Source organism: Bos taurus, chromosome 12, assembly GCF_002263795.3.
Source record: "Bos taurus isolate L1 Dominette 01449 registration number 42190680 breed Hereford chromosome 12, ARS-UCD2.0, whole genome shotgun sequence".
NCBI lineage: Eukaryota > Metazoa > Chordata > Mammalia > Artiodactyla > Bovidae > Bos > Bos taurus.
In genome coordinates, this window is record NC_037339.1 from 18,202,395 (window position 1) to 18,223,126 (window position 20,732).

General features: G+C 34.9%; 2 protein-coding genes across 4 annotated transcripts in view; one reads left to right on the top strand and one right to left on the bottom strand.

Moving 5' to 3' along the window:
- RB1 (RB transcriptional corepressor 1) overlaps positions 1-20,732 on the top strand; it is a 120,369-nt gene that overhangs the window by 83,829 nt on the left and 15,808 nt on the right. For all 3 annotated transcript variants that reach the window (NM_001076907.1, XM_059892080.1, XM_010810722.4), the window contains 1 exon segment: positions 18,381-18,499. In NM_001076907.1, the coding sequence (NP_001070375.1) occupies positions 18,381-18,499 (119 nt within the window).
- LPAR6 (lysophosphatidic acid receptor 6) lies at positions 1,646-3,497 on the bottom strand. The gene has a single exon (NM_001101284.1). It carries the CDS (start codon positions 2,966-2,968, stop codon positions 1,943-1,945), a length of 1,026 nt encoding a protein of 341 aa, NP_001094754.1. The 5' UTR covers positions 2,969-3,497; the 3' UTR covers positions 1,646-1,942.

Sequence of the window (20,732 nt, forward strand, 5' to 3'; positions counted from 1 at the left end):
CAGTAGTAACAACTATCTGATGACTATTTTTGCTTATATTTTAAAATAATACGAATGCTTTTGAGGTCTTGCTCACAGATACTTAATCCAAGAAAACTGAGAAATCTCAGTTACAAACTCTGCACCTTTCTTCTGTATTATTAAATTGTTAGTTGCTTTCCAACTCAAAATTATATGTTTAGAGTGCTAAATATATTTGTTTTTTCTGAAGAATGGTATCAAATAAAGGTACTTCAGGGTCAGTTGAAGAAAACATCTTTATAACATATATACTTCTCTTGGCATATAAAGAGCTACGTTTAATTTCTTCACTAGTTTTCTTTTTTAAGGGTTTATTTTGTTGTAGGTTCATTTGAAGGAGACTATCACTCACTAACAAGAAAATCCTCCACTGTTATTTTTTTTGAAATGAATTTATTTAGCTTACTTCTATGATTTATTTGAAACATTGCAACTCAAACCCAGAAACAGCAAAATTCAAACTTAAACCTTAAAACAAAGAGTGTTTTGTTTACCCAAATTTGTATTCAGGACTTGAAAGATTGAAAATGTGAAAATCAGATAGATTGAATGCTAATAAATAATTTTTTTAGTTAACTTTGGAAAACTGCTTGAATTTGAGGAAAGAAAAGATATGTTGGAAAATGAAAGCGTTTCAGTGTAGATAGTGCTTCATATCTAAACTTTAGCTCAACGTGATACCTTATTTATGTTTAGTAAAATGAATGTAATTGTACTTAGTTATTTGACCCTCTAGTTTTGCTACTTTTTATGGAAGGACCTATATCCTTACTTCACAAGTTATTTTGACATACAATAACATCTTGTCTACTTGAAATAATATTCTTCAGCTATTCAATATTTGACTTAACAACCTTGCAATTTAAAGAAAGATGGATCAAGGCCTCCAAAGTTCAGAAAAATAATGATTGTAAACCTAGAATTCTATATGGAGAAAAGTTCTAATTGACTGTAAAGGGAAAATACAAATTTCTAGACGTTTAAAAATTTGTTTGGCTTAAATGATCAAAACATATGTACTGATCACTGTCTTAAGTGTCAAGTATTATATGTTATTTCTCTGATCTAAAATACTTAAAAAACAAGTTACTTATTGTGACATAAATATGCCTTTAAAATATACCTGTAGTAGTATTTTTTAAAATTTACTTAGCAAAATAACATTTTGTTGGTTTCCACATCACTTTTTGTGGCATATATCATTTTTTAAATTGAGTGCTGTTAAATGAAGAAAATGAATCAAAAGAGTAATTTTAAAGTGTACTATTCTATATATACAGTATCTGCTTTTTACAAATCGCACACCAAGACAAAATCCTAAATATTATCTGTAAGAGTTGGACATTCTCAAGTAGTGTCAGTGTGTCATTCTACAGAAGGTATTTTTACTGCGTTTTTGAAAAATACTCTAAAGACACTTATAGATTCTTTACATGACTCTTTCTCATTTATGTTATTATAGTTTAAGAAACATGATTAGTCGTTTCAATTAAGACTGAAATCAAAATTAGGTGTATATTGAATAAAGGTATTAAACACTTAAATGAAAATTTTAATATTTGTTAATTATTTAGTATAAAATCACTGTGATATTCAAAGACCATACAGATGGTTATCACATGACTTAAATCATGATTACTTTTATATTTTGAACAACTTTTCTAGAGATTTTTTTTTCTAATGAAGAGAAAGGTACAAATCAAAGTGGCTCAGAAAAATAAAACTGAGTGTATACAAGAACAGAATACATTTTAATGCTTAACACATCAAATACTTTTTTAATACTAAAAACTTTAAAATGTCCACATGTTTATTTTCTTTCTGAGGTGGAAAAATTGTTGTCCAGGAAAACACTTTTCACAGTTGAAGGACCTTGGAGGTTCTGTCCCAGTAAAGTCCTGGCGTTCTTATTTCAGACAGCTTATATTGTAGATTCATTATCAGGTATCTTATTTTTCAACGTCTGTAGGTTATGTTGAATAAAGTTCTCTGTGCCTTGAACTTCAGAGAATCTGGAGTCACTTCTCCTGGTAGACCAGTTTTTCATTTTTATTGAATTCTGAATCGTGTCCGACGTGAAATAGTAAATGATAGGGTCAAAGCAACAGTTTAAAACGGCAATGCAGAGAGTGATTGGGTACGTAGTCCTTACTGCTATTGCTGCTGAGCAGTTGACAAATGTCTGTGTTCTCATAAGAGAATATAAAATAAGGTTGATATTGTAAGGCACGAAGCAGAAACAGAATATAACCAAATGTACAAATATCATTCTTAAAACCTTAGTTTTATTTATTTTACTTCTACTTAATGTTACAGGTTTATTTAAAGTTCTCAGCACCATACTAGAACAAGTTACGTTTAAAATGAGAGGAATAAAAAACCCCACTATTTCTATGAAAATTACAATCCTTGAGAGAAAGGTTTTCCATGTAGCTGCTGGAAAATTTTCAAAGCAGGTTGCTGAAGTATTGCTGCCCGGAGATGGAACAAAAACTGCTGGTGCACTTCCTCCCATCACAGTTAACCACACAGCAATACAAACAATTTTTGCATTTCGTTTAGTTCTCAGCGTCTTCGACTTAAATGGGTACACGATGGCCAGAAACCGGTCAGCACTAATACAGGTTAAGAACAGAATGCTTCCATACATGTTGGTATAAAAGGACATCACTGAAATCTTACAGAGTAAATCCCCAAAGGGCCAGTTCCTTGTTGCAAAGTAAAATATCCTGAAGGGTAAAGTAAAAACGAAAAGCAAGTCTGACATTGCCAGGTTAATCATGTATGTTGTTGTTTCATTCCGCACTTTGAGAGTACAGATGAAAATATATATGGCGACACAGTTGGATATTAACCCAAGCACAAACACCATACTGAACATGCACCCATACAAGGTGTACTTAAAGGAGTCATTATATATGCAGTCAGAGCTGTTATTGCTTACCATTATAAAGGCACGTCCAGTTTACAGTGTTGAAGTCCTTTGGTCAGCAACAGTCTCCTTTGATACTCAGATTGTGACTACTTTGTAACCTCCAATGTATTTGCAAATCCTTTGGATCTTTGCAAGGTTTTACAAATATTTCTTTTTCTTCCAAAAGAAACATGAAGTTTGTTGCTATAAAGTTTCCACTTGATTCTTCAACAAGAAAAAATGTTCATTTTCGAGTTTCCAGAAAATCTGTGATCCCAGGGCTTCGTATTAAAAACACAATGAAGCCAATCCATTGGATTATAAAGTTTAAATAAAAACTGTGTTCTGACACAGAGTAAAACTCCTCATCCTGTAAACTTCTGTTTCCGTGGTCAAGATGAATATTCCAAAATGAAAGTTTCTTTATGCTGCAGAATGTTTAAGCTGAAGTTAGCAATCACATTTTGCTTTTCAGTGCAAAGTTTCTGAGACTTAAACATTCCCAGTTCAATCTCACTTACTTCTTACACCTTTTAAATGAAGTTTTCCTTTTCGGTATTCCTGCAGTGGATCCCAGATGGGGTAAGCAGAGGAGTCTTTCAAAGGTTCCGAAATAAATTCCTAAGCGTGTTTGCTCCTGCTGACTTGGAGGCCTTTTCCTCAGTTGCCAGCTGTGTTGCGAGACGGGCTTTCTCTGAAGAGAAAAAGAGAGGCTTGCTTGATTTGTAATGTGACATCACAGGAAGAAGAGGCTGGGCTTGAACAAAGAAAGGTTTCTGCCCAGTTTGTTTGCAGTTCCTTTAATCTGATACCCTATCTGCTGGGGATATACCTAGGAGGCTTGCAAAGGGCCTCTGACTGTTTAATTAAGCAGTCTGCCCTTTAACTCCTTTTTTGCAGAAATGCCTTCTGGAATGTTGGCTACCTCTCAAGGAGGTTTTTTAAAAAATTCTTTATTTCTTTTTGGTAGTAATCGAGAGAGAGGGAAAAAATCTGTATGTGATTGCTTCTGTGTTTGGGATTAGACTTTTTGGGGGCTGGGGGGAACTAAAATGTGTAGGTATATTTATAGATTGAAATTGTTGGTGGTAACTTAATATAACGTTAAAAAATCTGTTGGCTGTAAAAGAGAGAAATTTCATTTTTAGTCGTAAAAAGGATTTGAGTTGAGAGACCCAAATTTTGCCACCCTTGGCTTCTGTTTTCCATAATTGCTCCTCAAGATTTAATTTAATTGCCATGGTTGTGAATGGCTCCAATCCTAATCTCTTTACTTTTTCATAAACATTTTTCTCACATTCTTTCCTCTTTTCTAGAAACTTAAGTTAATATTTTATAGCACTTCCATTTTTTTTTAATAATCACTTTTACTAAAGAATAAATTCTAAAATGTTTCTGTTTGGTGTGTAGTATTAAGCTTATAGAACAAAATTGCATCTTTGTAAACAAAGATATTTTTTCCCTATATTGCTTGAAATAAATTTTGGAAAATAAAAGTTACACTACTTGGCTAAATTTTAGGTTCAGAATTTTATTTTAAGCACCTTCCCCCCGCCCCGCCACCAGCCCTCCCTCTACCCCATTTCTTATGACATTAACTATATATTGGACTATGGGTCAGATTTTGTTTTCGTTTAAAAGCTCTTGTGAGTGTTTTCTCGCTGTATATTTAAAGTGTACTCATTTTTAAAGCCCAAAGAAATCAGAAGAAAGTATATGTGGGAAAGGGGTAGTTGAATATAGATGTTACTTCCTCAAAGAGTGATGATATCACAATCTATGGACACATTTTCTTATTTTTTCTTATTTTATATTGCCGTTTTTACTAGATGTAGAAGGGCTGAAATTCTTCCTTTAGGGTATCAGTGAAGGAAATTTAAGAGCAATTTATTTTTCTTTGATGAATTACGTAGCTAATTTAAAACTGATTTTGCAGCATGTTTTATGCTGATTTTTAACCTTTTTAATTTGGACTGCACTCTCACCAAGATCAGCAACTTTTGTTGTTTGTTGATGAATATCCCCTGAATTATAGTCTGTTTTTGTTGTTTTGACTAGGAAATTTATAATCAAGTGACACACAAAAAAATAGGAATATTACTTGCACTCAATAAACTTAGAACTTTAGAAGGCTGAATTTCTTTGTATCACATTGGTATGGAAGAGAGGCAGTATGTGTTCATAAAAGAAGACAGGTGGAAACTTAGAGTGAACAGTAATAAGGAGAGTAGTTAATAAGTTTGTATTCTCATTGGGGAAAAATTTCTGTTACAGTTTCTCAGTAATCTACTTTCAAATTGACAATCTTTTTAGGTATATCGTTAAATAATGAAATATAATCAGTTATATGCCCTGATCTTGTTTGCTTTTCCTTTCATTTTGAATATGGCATTGTCCGATAAAATGAACTAATGAGACATTGGAATATTCTTCCACATACTGATGTTATTCACTTGACTTAATATTTAGTTAACTGTTCATTTGTAGTTTTTTCATGTTTCATTTGCTTAAAAATGGATAGATCACTATTCATTGAATTAAACTTTGTTATTATCAGTATATTAGTATAAGTTTGTATTTCCAAGTTTTACACAGTGCTTGGCCCTTAGTAGATACTCACATGTTTACTGAGGCATGAATTATACTGATAAACTGGTATTTATTGAGAATTGTTTCTACTGAGGAAGAGCAACAGCAGAATGACTGTTTGAATGGGAAGATCATTGAATGCTAGATGTTTCAAAATATTTAATTTGACTTCTAATTAAGGAATCAAAGTGAAATTAGACAACTTTAAAATTCCTTAGATTAATATATGAAAATTGTGAAATAACTACTTACAAAGGCAGTTAAATAAGTCTAAGTACTCGAGTATATTTAATAGGTGCTTTTGTTTTGACAGACTTAGGAGACCAAACAGTTTATTATGAGATCTGTATGCTTCTGAAGGGAGGCCTGGTGTGCTGCTGTCCGTGGGGTAGCAAAGAGCTGGACACAACTGGGCAACTGAACAGCAACAGACTTCTCAAAGTTAAATCTGGGAATCTCTTGGTTTCTTATATGGGTTTTTTAAGAGCTGATTTGAAATTTTATGAATCTCATTACCTTTCACTTTTCTCATCACTTTTCAAATTTTTATTTTATGAAGAAGTCAGGTCAGTAACTAGCTAGCCTTCAAAGTATATATATTATTTATCACTCTAGTAATGATATAGTTGTGTTTTAGTTGTATAACTATTTTTTTTTTTTGTTATCAGTTTGAGAGAGAATTCTGTTAACTTGTAAGGATTTGAGTAACTTTTGAGTTCTTGACTAAATTTCTGCCATAACTGTGGTTGTGAGAAGGCAAGAAATCTGACTTTTTAATGTTGTTGTTTAGTTGCTAAGTCATATCGGACTCTTTTGTGACCCTGTGGACTGTAACCCACCAGACTGTAACCATCCTCTGTCTATGGGATTTCCCAGGCTAGAATTCTGGAGTGGGTTGCCCCTTCCTTCTCTAGGGGGTCTTCTACTTTTTCATGCCTGATTCAAAATAGGCTTTCTTGAACACCGCTATAAACAAATAATGTGTAAAGTGGGCTCCTCAGCTATTCTTCCTTTCTGTTTTTTCATATTGGTTCATATTGGTTATTTCTAGCCTTAATGGTAATATCAGTTTTATCTTGTACCTTCTTTATTCTCACTGCTGTCTTCTTAAACTGACCCCGCTGCTCTTATCTATATGGTTGTTGTAGTGTCTTACTTGTCTTATTTCCAGTCCTACCAGTTTACCCTGCCAGATAGTCGTAGATCAAGTTATGAATGAATCAACTAATTATTTATTCATTTATACCTTTCATTTCATCCAAAAAGGACTTAAAGCAGGTTATAATTTTAAAACTGTCAAAACTGATAGAACTAAATATTTAAGATTTTATTTTATGTAAATTATGCCTACATTTTAAAAGTTTAAAAAGGGAGTTGGTGTGGCACAGTTAAAAGTTTTTAAATGTGAGAAATGTGAGAGAAATTATTCTGAATATTAGTCATATCCATTATTCTAAAAATTATTCCTCTTGAATGCAATAAATGTTTGCAAAAGCAAAAAATAAAAATCTTAAAACATAAATTTTTGAACACATTAGTAAAAGAATAAAAAATAATACACCATGGGAAAGAGAAGAATGGGAAGGGCAGAAAAATCTAGGTGAGGGGAAGCTGCTTCATTTGGCACAAGGGAGAAAAGGAAAATAAAGTAGATTGCATAGTTTTCATTTAGTGAAAGAAAACAGTCCCGGATGTCAAAGAAAGAAATTTGCTTTATCTCAGAAATACATTGTGAATCTTTACCCATGAACCACTTCAAATTATGATCTAATGGTAGAAGGTATGCCATTTCTTGTTGACTCTCAATTTGGGAAAACCGCCCAATGTCAAATTTTGGTTCTGGGAAAATGTATTATTTGTTGGAAGATTAAGATAGTCCAAATATATGCAAAAAATTGAATGAGAAAGTATGTGAAATAAATATATTCAAGTTTAAAAGAGAGTGTGAGACAGTTAAGTTTTTAAATGTAAGAAAAACATTCTAAATTTATTTTATTCATTTTGAATACAAGAAATGTTTGCCTTGATGAGAAGTTATTCTTCAGGGTCCTTTTCCATCTCAAATTTACACCTATGGAAAAAGCCAAAGTTTTCTCATTTTAGATTTTTCCATGATAGTTTCTATTTAGATTTAGAAGCAAAACCTCCTCACTTTGAAAAAAGAACATTTATAACGTATGTTGATAGAATATATTTGTTTTATATAAAAAATATTTTAGCCTAACAGGAACATTTGTTAAATTTGTGATAATTGATATCATTTGAAAATGATTCACCTTTCTGTTATTACTGCAGACACATAACACTTTATGTTACTCTTTACTGGAGCAAGAGTCATCTACGCAAGTTCAAACGGTGCAACCAGCTTATAGGGATGGGTGGGATTAGAAGAAAGATTTAAAAGCTAATGGATGGTGATTTATAACAAAGTAAAAGTGTATAAGAATGATGGTTGTAGCAGGTTCAAGCAAAGAGATGAAGTAAAGAGAAGCAAGAATGTGGTGTAAGACTTTACTTGGGTGAGCATGTTTATCACTGTTAACACTTGAGTTGTTCCCTTCCTCCTTTTTTCCTATCTTCCTGGTCCCCATTCCTTCATCTGCCCCTCTTAAAACTTTATCCCATTTTTCTGTGAGGCCTTTCAATCTCATCAATTCCTCTTCTCTACTTCCACGATACTTAAAGTGTCTCACTTTTAAACTATATTCATATAACTGAATTAGGTTAAAAAAAAACAAGGAAATACTTGTAATATAGAGTATAACAATAGCTTTTGTACAATATGGAGATGAGAGTCAATCAAGTCAGTTAAAGGGCATCCAGAGCAGATGATGTCTAGAGAAGGCTAGCCTTTAAAGTTGAATAAGTTTCAAATTTCAAGACTTGATGACTAGAGCCATGCCTGATAATAATGTCTTAGTGTAGTCCATGGGGTTGCAAGAAAATTGGATGTGACTTAGTGACTAAAACAACAAAAACAGCAGTAGTCTCACTAGAATAGTCATGTCTTTCTCAACCAAAAACACAGAAGATAATTTGAGTGATTGTCTCCTCAGTTCTCTGAAGAATGCCTCATAACTAGTTTCATTCTAAATTCCTAGAAGGGCAATGAGTATATACATTTCATTTCTTTCTTTCCTTTTTTTAACGAATGATGTATTTTTAAGATCTAATACTGTGAACATGATTGCAAATACATTTAAAAGCAGAAATACATTTGACTTTAAGCATTAATGTAGATGTTTTGCTTTTAACCTAGCCTAACCAAGCCAAAATTCAAAGGAAAAGATTTTTCTCTTTAACATATATTAAATGCAAAGGCATATGGAAGAATTAATCACTAAGATTCTAAGCCACTACTAATCCATTCCCAGAACAAAATTTTCATGGTCACTTCTTTTTATTGGTTTGCCAGTGTGTTCATTTTAATCAACTGATTTCACATTCTTGGGAATTTTGAGGACTTCCTGTCAATACCAGCTGTTACCAGTGCTGCCTCAGAAAGGTTACAAACAAAAGACCGGAAGGACTGACTACAAAAGGGCCCCCTTTAAAGCCAAACCTTTTGTTTTGTTGTTGTTTTCAGTTAAACAAGAACGAACTGTTTCAGGCTGATCAAAACAAGAGAAAGATTGCTGGATTGTTGTCCTGGTTATATGGATAGGGAACTAGGATAAGCACATTTAAATTATTTTTCCTGGTTATGCTATCTTTATCTCTGGTATGCTGTATTTATTTGTTTATTCAGGAACAGATATTTACTGAGTGCAAACTGTGTGCCAAGAACTCTTCTAGGTGTTGGGAGTATAGCAGCAAACGAAAGAGAATTCCTGGGCTTATATTTTACTGTGGGAATACAGGCAGTCAATAAGCAAACAGTTGTATGGTTAGACATATGGTAATAAGTTCTCTGGAAAAAAAACCCCTACGTTTATTAGGAAAAAGGAGGTTCTAGTAGAGAGTTATAGGAAGGGTAGGACATATGGTGATAAGTTGTCTGAAAAAAAAAAAAAACTACATTTATTAGGAAAAAGGAGGTTCTATGTAGAGAGTTTTAGGAAGGGCTCATTGATGAGGGGGCATTTGAAGGAACACTTGAAAGAAGTGAAGAATAAATCACATAGCTGTCTTAAAGAATTACCCTTTAACTATTAAACAATCTCTTTTTAAAATTTATTTTTAACTGGAAGATAACTGCTTTACAATGCTGTGTTGGAGGGAGAATTAAGAGAAACAATCTTATAAAAAGCTCTCCTCAGTCTCTATTTCCCAGCTTTATCTTCCATGACTTTACTCACCAAGTTCCTGTCCCCAAGATTTTCATGGCAATTGGAAATCTCTAGATAGTGTTTAAATTTGACGAAATTCTGTGTGTCTGCTTCTGATTTTTGTTTGGCATGGCACATCATAAACTGGGAGCTTTGTATTGTTTTGGTTGTGGCTACTTGAAAGTGTTCTTCAAGCTAAATGCTTCTAGGAGACTTAACTATCAAAAGAGCCCCAGGTCAGTAGTTCAGTTTCAAGTCAGATCTACCCTGACTTCTGTGTCCCTGTGCAGTTGTTATTTTATCTTTTTCTCTTCGTGCTTTGGCTAGTACCCTGTTACCTCAAGGGACTGAATTTTCTTCTGCTGAGTTCAGTTTTCCAATAAAGCAGTGACATTTGACAACCTGTATTAACTTGTTGATACAAATGCCAACTAAAAAATGTCTCTTGCTAGCAGTTTCTGCAAGAATTAAGTCCTTGGTCAGTGCAGTCACTGAAGTTTAGCACCCCCTGAAAGGAATTCAGGGCAGAATGTGCTCTGGGAAAACTGGCAGAAGAGGCCTTCTGATAGGCATTTTCAGGAGAAATTTTTTATGAACCTGGATTCTTGCATCTTTCCGTGCTTAGAAAAGCACTGACACCATTAACCTTCTACCCAGATGGATGCTTGGTTGCAAGATTCACCTTCACCGAATGCAGGTATATACCGACCTCCCCCGTGACCTCTTCCAGCCTACAGTCCTCAGTAAGATACTAAATAAGCTTGACTCAACTTTAACATCGTGCTTTTGTTTGTTGGTATGTTTTGAAGTAGGCACAACTAGGTTAGCTTTCTTGACTTCTGTTAATTATCCTACGTATGGTTGAATGAGCATCTGGGATCTTAAAGGTAGTTCTATCCCCCTTGTCTTTTTTTCCTTGATAACATAGTACCCTAAGTTTGAATCTACCTTCAGATTCTGGTTACCATGTCTGTCCTTCACAGTCAAGTCTTGGCCTTACTGTCATTTTCTGACATATGACCATTATCCATCCCTACTTGTACCTGGAATCATGACTTGTTTTCTCTGACTAAACTCTGCTACTTTCTAAACACATGTGATATCATTCTGTGAGGTTTAAGGTTTTTCTAGGAATACATTTTTTATTTATAATGTAGGAAAGATATTATTAAGGTTCTTAGCAATAATAAGAGAAACAAAAAAAGCTTAAAAGTGAACAGATGATATAACTCTACTATTCTAATCAGCTGTTTATAATTTTCCAGGTTAAAAAATGTTTTTTAATTGAGATACAGTTGCCCTATCACAGTGTATTAGTTTCAGGTGTATAACGTAATGATCCAATATTTGTATATATTGTGAAGTGGTCACCACAGTGAGTCACATCACCAAATGTAGTTAGAATTTTTTTCTTGTGATAAGAACTTTTAAGATTTACTCTTTTAGCAACTGTCAAATATTCACTGCAGTGTTATTAACTATACTCACCCTGCTGTATCTTCTATCATGACTATTTTATAACTAGAAGTTTTTACTTTTTGACCCCCTTCCCCCTTTTTGCCCACCCCCTGGCTCTGGCAGCCCTCAATCTGTTCTCTGTGTCTGTGAGCTCTTGATTTTAGTGCACATATAAGTGAGATTTTACTGTAGAGTCGACCCTTGTCTGCAAGGGATTGGCTCCAGCACTCCTGCAGATACCAAAATCTGTGGATGCTCAAGTCCCTTATATAAAATGGCATAGCCCAATCAACCGTCTATATCCACAGGTTCCACATCCCCTGATATGGAAGATATATTTGTCTTTGTCTGACTTATTTCACTTACCATAAAGCCCTCAACTAAGAGTTACCTGGCAGCCTGTCTGGGGATGACGTGCTGATTCACATAATCACCCTCACAGACAAGAAACTGAACAGTTCCATCTCACAAGGAACTATATTCATATTTCTCTAGCCTGACTATACCTGCCCTAACCCCTGGCCATTATTAATTTGTCCTTTATGTCTAAAATTTTTCTTATTTCAAAATGTTATATAAATGAAATCAAATAGGATTATCTTCTCAGCCAGAGTCTCTGGAGATTCATTTAAGATATTGTATATATCAATAGTTCATACTTTTTTATTGCTAATATTTCATAGTATGAATGTACTGCAGTTTCTTTAACTGTACACATATTAGAGAATATCTGGGCTGATTCTAGTTTTTGACTATTACAAGTAAGGCTGCCATAAACTTTTGTGTACAGATTTTATATAAACATATGAGTTTTCACTGTTTTGGATAAATACTCAAAGAGTGCAGTTGCAAAGTCATGTAATTATTGTGTTGTATGGACTCCCAGATATTTTCCAGAACAGTTATACCATTTTGAATTACCATCAACAATACATGGGTGATCCAGTTTCTTTGCATCCTTGCCATTTTTTGGTATTGTCTCAGTTTTCTTTTAGCCATTCTGATCATGTAAGGATAGCTCATTGACATTATAATTTACATTGCCCATCAGGATGATGGCTAATAGTGTTGAATATCTTTTTCTGTTTACTTGTGATCTGTGTTTTCTCTCTGGTGAAGTATCTCTTCAGGTCTTTGCCCATTTTCTAATTGAATTGTGGGTTGGTTTGTTTGTTTTTTACCACTGAGAGTTCTAGAATATATAAATATTCTAGATTCTAGTCTTTTGTTGGATATGTGGCTTATAAATAATTTCTCAAAGTTTCTGTAGACTCTTCCCTTCGTGTGGTCTTTCTCAAGGCAAAAATTTTAAATTTTGATGAAAGTGCTGTTTATCAGTTTTTTATTTTGTGGATCATGCTTTTGTTGTCAAGTCTTAAGAACCTAGATCCCCAAGGTTTTCCCCTATGTTTTAAAAGTTTTATAGCTTCACATTTAATATTTAGATGATCCATTTCCAGTTTATTTTTACAAATTTGAGATTTAGGTCAAAGTTCATTCTTTTTCCATTGATTTGCTTTTGCACATTTGTCAAAAGGCAATAAAGAACAAATGGGACAAATAGATGTAGAATTTAAACTAACCGCGTCAATGACTACATTAAGTGTAAATAGTCCAAACTCCAATTAAAAGGCAGAGATTCTCAGAATGGATAAAAAACAAGACCCAGCCCTTTGCTATGTACAAGAAACCAGTTTTAAATATGAAGGTGTAAATATGTTAAAATTGACATGAATCAAAAGGATAAGTGCAGAGATGGCTCTGAGGGTAATTCTAAGACTTGTTCTGTGGGTAATTAAGTGATTGATAACAGATAACCAAAGAGGATATGGAAGAAGTCTTAGCTGATTGGTGGTGAAGGTAATACGTTCATGTTAATATTTGAACATGTTGGCATTTGAGATACTTGCCACATATATGTGTGGACATCTGAGGTGTTTAGTTGGAAGCACTAGATCTGGAATTTGAAAGAGTAGTTTTAGTCAGAAATGTATTAATAGATTTAGGAGTAAGCAGAGATAGAACTAAACTCATGATCATGGCTCAGCCAGCATATATATTAGCAGAAGAATCCTGAAAAATATCAGTGTTAAAGAAGTAGTGAAGTTAAATGGGAAAGAACTGTCAGGTCAAGGCCTGCCCACAATTTTGTGTTTTATATTCTAATTTCCTTTTGCAAGGTAAAATGGTCTTATAATGATTTGGCTTAGGATAGTACAAAAACATTTCCTGTAATGTAGGGCCAATAATATTTCTTAAAATGCCCAGAAAACAATAGCAATTCCTGTCTTCCACTTCCCCTATTGTTAACTTTTCTACTAGCACTGGAGACCTTGTACTTACTTAGATAATCAGAATCTCTTTTAAGAATACCTTGACCTGATAGCCTTGAAGTCCTTTACTCTCTGGAGACGTTCACTCTTGCTTTAGATGTATGTTAATATGAAAGATCAGGTAGAATAGACTTACAACTTCTACTTTTTCTATCCATATTACTTATTAAGTGGGATTTATACTAATATTGCTGACAGGGAGAATCTGGTTTCCTTCACATGATTAAGTGGCAAAATGGAGTGAAATGTCCAGAGAGTGATTATGCTAAGAGTTAATTTAAGTAGGTTAGCAGTGACATAAAACAGCTTACCTGAAACCCAAGAGTAAACTTCTGAATCCTGAATGCAAGCAGTGCTATAGATACAAATACATAAATTTTCAAAAGTTAAATATTCCATTAAATATTTTCTTTAGATTAAAAAAGTCAGATTCTGTATTAGTTATCCATTGCTGTGTAAGAAATTATCCCACAGCTTAACAGTTTAATAAAAGAACTAATGATTTACTTCGCACATAATTTCTGAAAGTCAGGAATCTGGGAGTGGTTTATCTATGTAGTTTTGGCTCCAGTTCTTTCAGGAGAGTTGTTCAAGTTATCAACCAAGGCTGCCATCGGGTTTGGTCTTTCCTGGAGTTGGAGAATCCACCCCCAAGTTCACTCACATGGTTATTAGTAGCCCTCATTCCTTTATTTGTTGTTGGCCAGAGGCTTCATTTGTTTGCCACGTAGACTTCCCTATACGGTTGCTTGGTTCATGGCAGCTGCTTTCCCCTAGAGCACGAGGAGATCCGTGAGAGAGAACCTAAGATAGAAACTGCAGGTTTTTCATAAGCTAATCTCAGACCTGGCATGCCATCACTTCTGCTATATGCCATGGACCACACAGACTAACCCAGGTACAGTGTACAAGTGTACAAGGGTATAAATACCCAGTGGGAGGAATTAATGGGGTTATCTTGGAAGCCAGCTGCTACAGTTGATATTTAGTTATCAATTAGAAAGCAAATCCTATCATCCACTTTCATCTTTATGCTTTGCTGTATTTAATTAAACCCATGATAGGGTTTTGTCATATAACATTCTAGAAATATTTATTGAGTGTCCACTATATGCTTGGCACTGGGATTTTAAGAACTCTCTAAAAGTCCCACCTGGAGAAGAAGTTAGACTTGGGATACATTTTGAAGTTTGAGCCAATATAACTTCCATGGACTGGATTCCAGTGGAGAGTGAGAGAAAGAATAGGTGATTTCTTTTTGCTTTGGACAACTGTATATAAGTGATAATGATATGGGGGAAAGTGGATAGGAGTGGGAAGTTTTTGTGGTAGACGATGATTAAAGTTTATTTCAGATGAACATGTTGAGTAAGGCGGAAGAGGACAGAGGCTTCTGAAGTGACCCTATCAGTAGCTGACATCTGGAGGATTGCTTACTGTTACGTTCCTACTTCCTAATATAGCACCTGTTACAGAGCAGACGTATGGCAAACAGTGGGTGGATGGATGCATGATAACTAGGCATTATTGTCATTAGTATCTCCACTTTACAGTATAGAAAAGTGAATCATAACAAGGTCAAGCGACTCTCTCCAAGGTCAGGCAGCCAGTACATGGTCAAGACTTGAACACCTGTGGTGTGACTCCAGAGTCTGTGCTTCTGTGCATTGCGCCATACTTATTATTATTCTCATGGCATACTTCATTCTCTGTATACCTCTGTGTCAGTCGGGCTGGGAGAGATGGAGTAATAAAAGTGATACTTGGGTGAAACATGAAGACTGTTGGTGAGTAGAATGGCACTTCTTAGAAGAAGAATTCACTTTGGTATAATCCTATTGTGATAATTCAACCAGGTAAACCATCTATGGGTTTAAACCATATTGGAAGAGAAAGTAAAATGCCCATCAGCCACATACCTATGTCCTATTAAAGGCTCAAGTTTACCTGCATATCTCTGTGAGTCTCAAGGTCTTCTAAAAGGTCTTTGTTTGAGAAAAGAATGGGATAAGGCCACTCCTGCTGAATATATGTAGATTCATCCCATATGAAAAGATGTTCAGTTCATCAATGACTAGAAAATGTAGAACACTGACTATGGCATGCATGCATTAGCTGGTTTTCATTGTTAGCCTTGCTTTACTCAGCTGAAAGCCATTATTGAGATTGCACTTCAGAGTGCCCCTAATGAATATAAAGAATGACTTGACAATAGGAATTAGTACAATTAGAATAAATCAGTGTTGTTTACTTTTTGAAGATTTTGTTTAACTTAGTTTATTGCTGTTTTAGTCACACAGAGGTTTTCAGGCTTTATGTAGTCGGGTTGTTTTGTGTTTTTCTTTACGACTTCTGGGTTTTGGTCAAACCTAGAAAGGCCCTTCCTTATCAAGAAGTTATAAAGGAGAGGAAGGGATGCAAAGAGAACAAAAGGTAACTCTGTGAGGTAATGAATAGCTAACTAGCTTGATTGTGGTGATTATTTCACAATGTGTGTTTCTATGAAACCATCACATAGTACGCCTTAAATATATATGGTTGTTGTCAATTATACTTCAATAAAGGTGAAAAAAGATTAAAAAAAAGAAGTTATAAAGATATTCTTTTGTATTTCTAATACTTCAATTTTGTTTTTTAATGTAATGAATTTTTATAATTGTGAAAGTATAATAGCCTTTTTTTTCAAATTGTTAGCTAATTTTTCAAACACATTTTATTGAATAGACATCTTCATATTTTCACAAAATCTACATTCTACAGTGTTTTGTATTTTTATTTACAGATGCACCACTTTTCCTTTTTATATAAACCTATCATCTTGGCAATTTGTCTGCTTTCCTTTCTTTCTTAGTTCAAGCACTAAAAGAGTGAAATAAGTATGTCCCCAGGTTTTATGGTCTTGCAAGGTGTCACCTCCAAAAAGTTACAATTTTTGAATCAGTTATTTTAATGGCTCTTACTTCTGGTCTTACATTTTTATAAATGATTTTTAAATTATGCGTTTTAAACTTCTTGCTTGATATATGGAAATTTATTTTGTATTGGTTTTATAGCAGTACTGAGACCTTGCTAATCTCTTTCATTCTAATAATTTCTCTGTAGATCCTTTTGAGTTTTCTTTGTTGTATCCAACTCTTTCCTGACCCCATGGACTGTAGCCTGCCAGGTTCCTCTGTCCATGGGATTCTCCAGGCAAGAACACTAGAGTGGGTTGCCGTTTCCTCCTCCAGGGGATCTTCCTGGCCCGGGGATTGAACCCGCATCTCCTGCAGTGGCAGGCAGATTCTTTACCACTGAGCCATCTTATTGACATAAATCATTTGTGAATAATGGTATTTTTGTTCTTTTTTTCTTCCTGGTCTTTTGATCTTTAATTTCTTTTCTTTATCTTTTGAACTGACTGGAACCTCAAGTATAATACTGAATAGAAAGCCTGATAATGGGACATCCTTCTCTTACCTCCGATTTTTTAAGGGGAATGCTTTTAATGTTTCACCATTACACATGATGTTTGCTGTGGGTTTTTTGTTTATTTGTAGATGTCATTTATCAAATTAGGAGTGCCCTTCTGTTCCTGATTTATTAAAACTTTTCTTCTTTTTTAACATAATAAATGGGGTTTTAAATGAGAGCTTTTTCTGCATTGATTTTGACAATATTTTTCCCCTTAGATTTATTAGTAAGGTGAATTGCATTATAGATTTTCTAACATTGAACTAATCTTGCAACCTGGATAAACTCATCTTGGTAAATGACATACTCTGTTTTTAACACTGCTGATTTGGATTGCTAATTTTAGAATTTTTATATCTCTGTTTATGAGTGAGAATGGGCTATAATTTTTCTTTTTGTAATATCCTTGACAGTTTTTAGTATCAGTGTTGTACTAGCCTCAGAAATCAGAGAATGTTCTTACTTTTTCCATCCTCAGAAGAGTTGAAGTAAAAGTGGAATTATCTATTCCTTGAATGTTTGGTAGAATTTACTGGTAAAACCAGAGGTACTTGAATGTTTTCTTTATGGAAGTGAAGTGAAGTCGCTCAGTCGTGTCCGACGCTTTGCGACCCCATGGACTGTAGCCTACTGGGCTCCTCCATCTATGGGATTTTCCAGGCAAGGGTACCGGAGTGGGTTGCCGTTTCTTTGTGGGGAGATTTTTAATTACCGTTTCAAATTCTTTAATACTTTATAGGACTATTGAGGTTTATTTCTTATTGAGTTCTGTTAATTTTTATTTTTGTGGAATTTTCCACTTGGTTTACATTTTCCAGTTTATTGACATAAAATTATTTATAACTGTCCCCTATTATCTTTCTGATCTTTGTAATGGTGGCCCCATTTTTGTTCCTAATATTATTTATCTGTCTCTTCCTTTCTCAGTATGATTGGAGGTTTGTTTAATTTTATTAGTTCTTTCAAAGAAGCAGTTATTAGCTTTGTCTATCAGACCGTGTATTTTATCTTTGTTTTCAGTTTCATTAACTCCTGCTCATATCTCTATTATTTTCTTCCTTCTACTTTCTTTGGGTCTTTTCTGTATCTCTTTCTCTAACTTTTAATTTCTTTTCTAATATAAGCATTTTAAGTTATACATATTCCTAATTTATTTTGTGCATAGTACAAAAATTGGCAATCATTTTCAAAATGGAAACAAGAACCTTATTCTGACTTCAGAATTGCCGTTGTCAATTACGACTCTATTAATAATGCTCACCATGTCAAACATTATGATTTTGATACATATATAAGAAGGTCACGCTTACCAGTGTTATTTTAATGTCATCTTGTTTCATGTAGGATTCACCTTTATTTGATCTTATTAAACAAGCAAAGGACCGAGAAGGACCAGTTGATCACTTTGAACCTGCCTGTACTCTCAACCTTCCTCTCCAGAATAATCACACTGCAGCAGATATGTGAGTGAAATCTGTTGTCCATCCAGCTCACAAAAGGATTCTGAGCATAGTGTGATACAAGCTGTTATGCAAAAGCTGCAGGGAATAGAATTTTGCATAAGACGTTCCTGCTTTCAAGAATCAGGAATATAAGATACAAGACCCAAATAAAGGTCATATACAGCGGTACAGAGTGCTACTGAAATCACTCCAGTTTAGTGTCATGAGGACAGTTTTCATGCAGGGATGACAATTTAGATAGTCCTCAGATGTAGACCAGGATTTCAACATGGAAACCAGAGAGAAGGGAGAGGACGGAGGAGACAGAAAGAGCATGAACCTCAAAGTACAACAGCCGGGAGAGCAGGAAACATTTTTCAGAAGTGCAGCTCAGTGCCTTTGTAATGCAGCATAGGATGGGCTGGGAAGATCCCCTGCAGAAGGAACTGGCAGCCCACTCCAGTATTCGTGTCTGGGAAACCCCATGGACAGAGGAGTCTGGTGGCTACAGTCCATGGGGTCGCAAACAGTTGGACACAACTGAGCGACTAAAACCACCATGGGATGGGCATAGGGAGTATGCAGTGCAAACAGAAGACTAAAATGGTTGATGAGTGCCTGATGACATGCTAGAAGAAGAATGCAATCACTAACCTTTATTGAGGGCCCACTCAGTGCTGGAGAATTACCAAACAGCCCTGTAAGGCAATAGACACTGTAGCAGCCTTCATTATCTATGAAAAAGGAATTAGAGAAATAAGGTAACTTACCCAAAGCCAACAGAAATCAGATCCAAGCGGTCTGACCCCAAAGCCCACGCTCTGAAACATTCCAGCTACATTGCCTTTCACAGGAATGTGTGTAACGTTATGTTTCTGTTGTTATGTGTAAGAATTGACATTACAAAGCTCTGTGATGAGTGCAGGGGCTGTTTTCCAGAGGTGCCATTTCCATGCTAATTTGTATCCAGAGTATTTCTAGTGTGTGGAACCTCTGCCTTCATGTATAACTTAGCTTGCTAGGTCATACGTTAATATAAATATGTCAAGCCTTATCTTTTTCTTTAATTCAATAAGCAGTTGACTGTTGGGTGCCAGAAAGCGTTTTAGGCACTGGGAATACAAAGGCAAGTAAGATGGATAGGTCCTTCCCTTCACAGAGCTTACGTTCCGAAGAAAGGCAAGGACCAGTGAACAAGGAAACTAATATGTAAGGTGATCTTAGAGTGTAGTAAGTTCTGTAATGGAAAAACACAGAATGATGTGAAAGAGAGGAGCTGAGAAAGTGACAGAATGTTTAGGGAAGCTTTCTCTATTGAAATGATGTTTGACCTGAGACTTCAAGAACAAACAGATGCTGGCCTGCCAAAATCTGTATGGTATGCATTCCAGGCAGAGCAAACAGTGAGTGCAGTGTCCCTGGGTGATCACACTTACCTGGTCTGAGGAACAGAAAGAAATCCCAAAGCAAACAAGAAGAGAGCAATGCAAGATGAGGCTGGAAAGGCAGACTGCGGCTAGATCTTGTAGAGTCTCATCGGAGAGGAGACTCACAGAGAGGAGTTCAGATTTTAAAAAGCTGTGGGAAAACATTAAGGTTTTAAGCAGAGGGGCAGCTTGCTATAATTTGTATTTTTAAAGGGCCACTTTTTGGCTGCCATTTGAAGTACAGACGGGGTAGGAGGAGAGAAAAGAACAGGGCAAGGAAGAAAATAGAAAGACCCAGTTTGGAGACAATTTCAATAGCCTAAATGAGAGATGTAAATAAATGAGTTGGTCTAAGATATGTCAGTAGAGATACAAAGAAATGGAAAATATCTGGGGTATGTTTCTAGAGGGAGAACTTTCTTTTCCATTGAGTTTGAAGATTGGGAAAAGGAAAAAATTTAAAATATCTCCTAAGTTTTTGACTTAAAAAACTGGTTGTAATACGGAGCCATTTCTTGAGATTGGAAACATGGAGAAATGAAGAGCTCCACTTTGGCCTTCTTAAGTCTGAGATTCAGGAAGTGAAGTAAGTATTATCCTGATTAGGTTATAGTTATTACCTATTATCCAGCAGGTAATATTTTCACCTGGATTTCGAGGGAGACTAACTTCTACCCAAGTTAAGTCAGTCTACAGTATTGCTAGTGAATTGAAGGGAAATTCAAGGGTGATAGATTAGACCCTGGTACTTATAAAATCATGATACTGGTTCCCTTTTTCTAGTGTTCTAGTTAATATATTACATGTAGTAGAAACATCCATAGTAA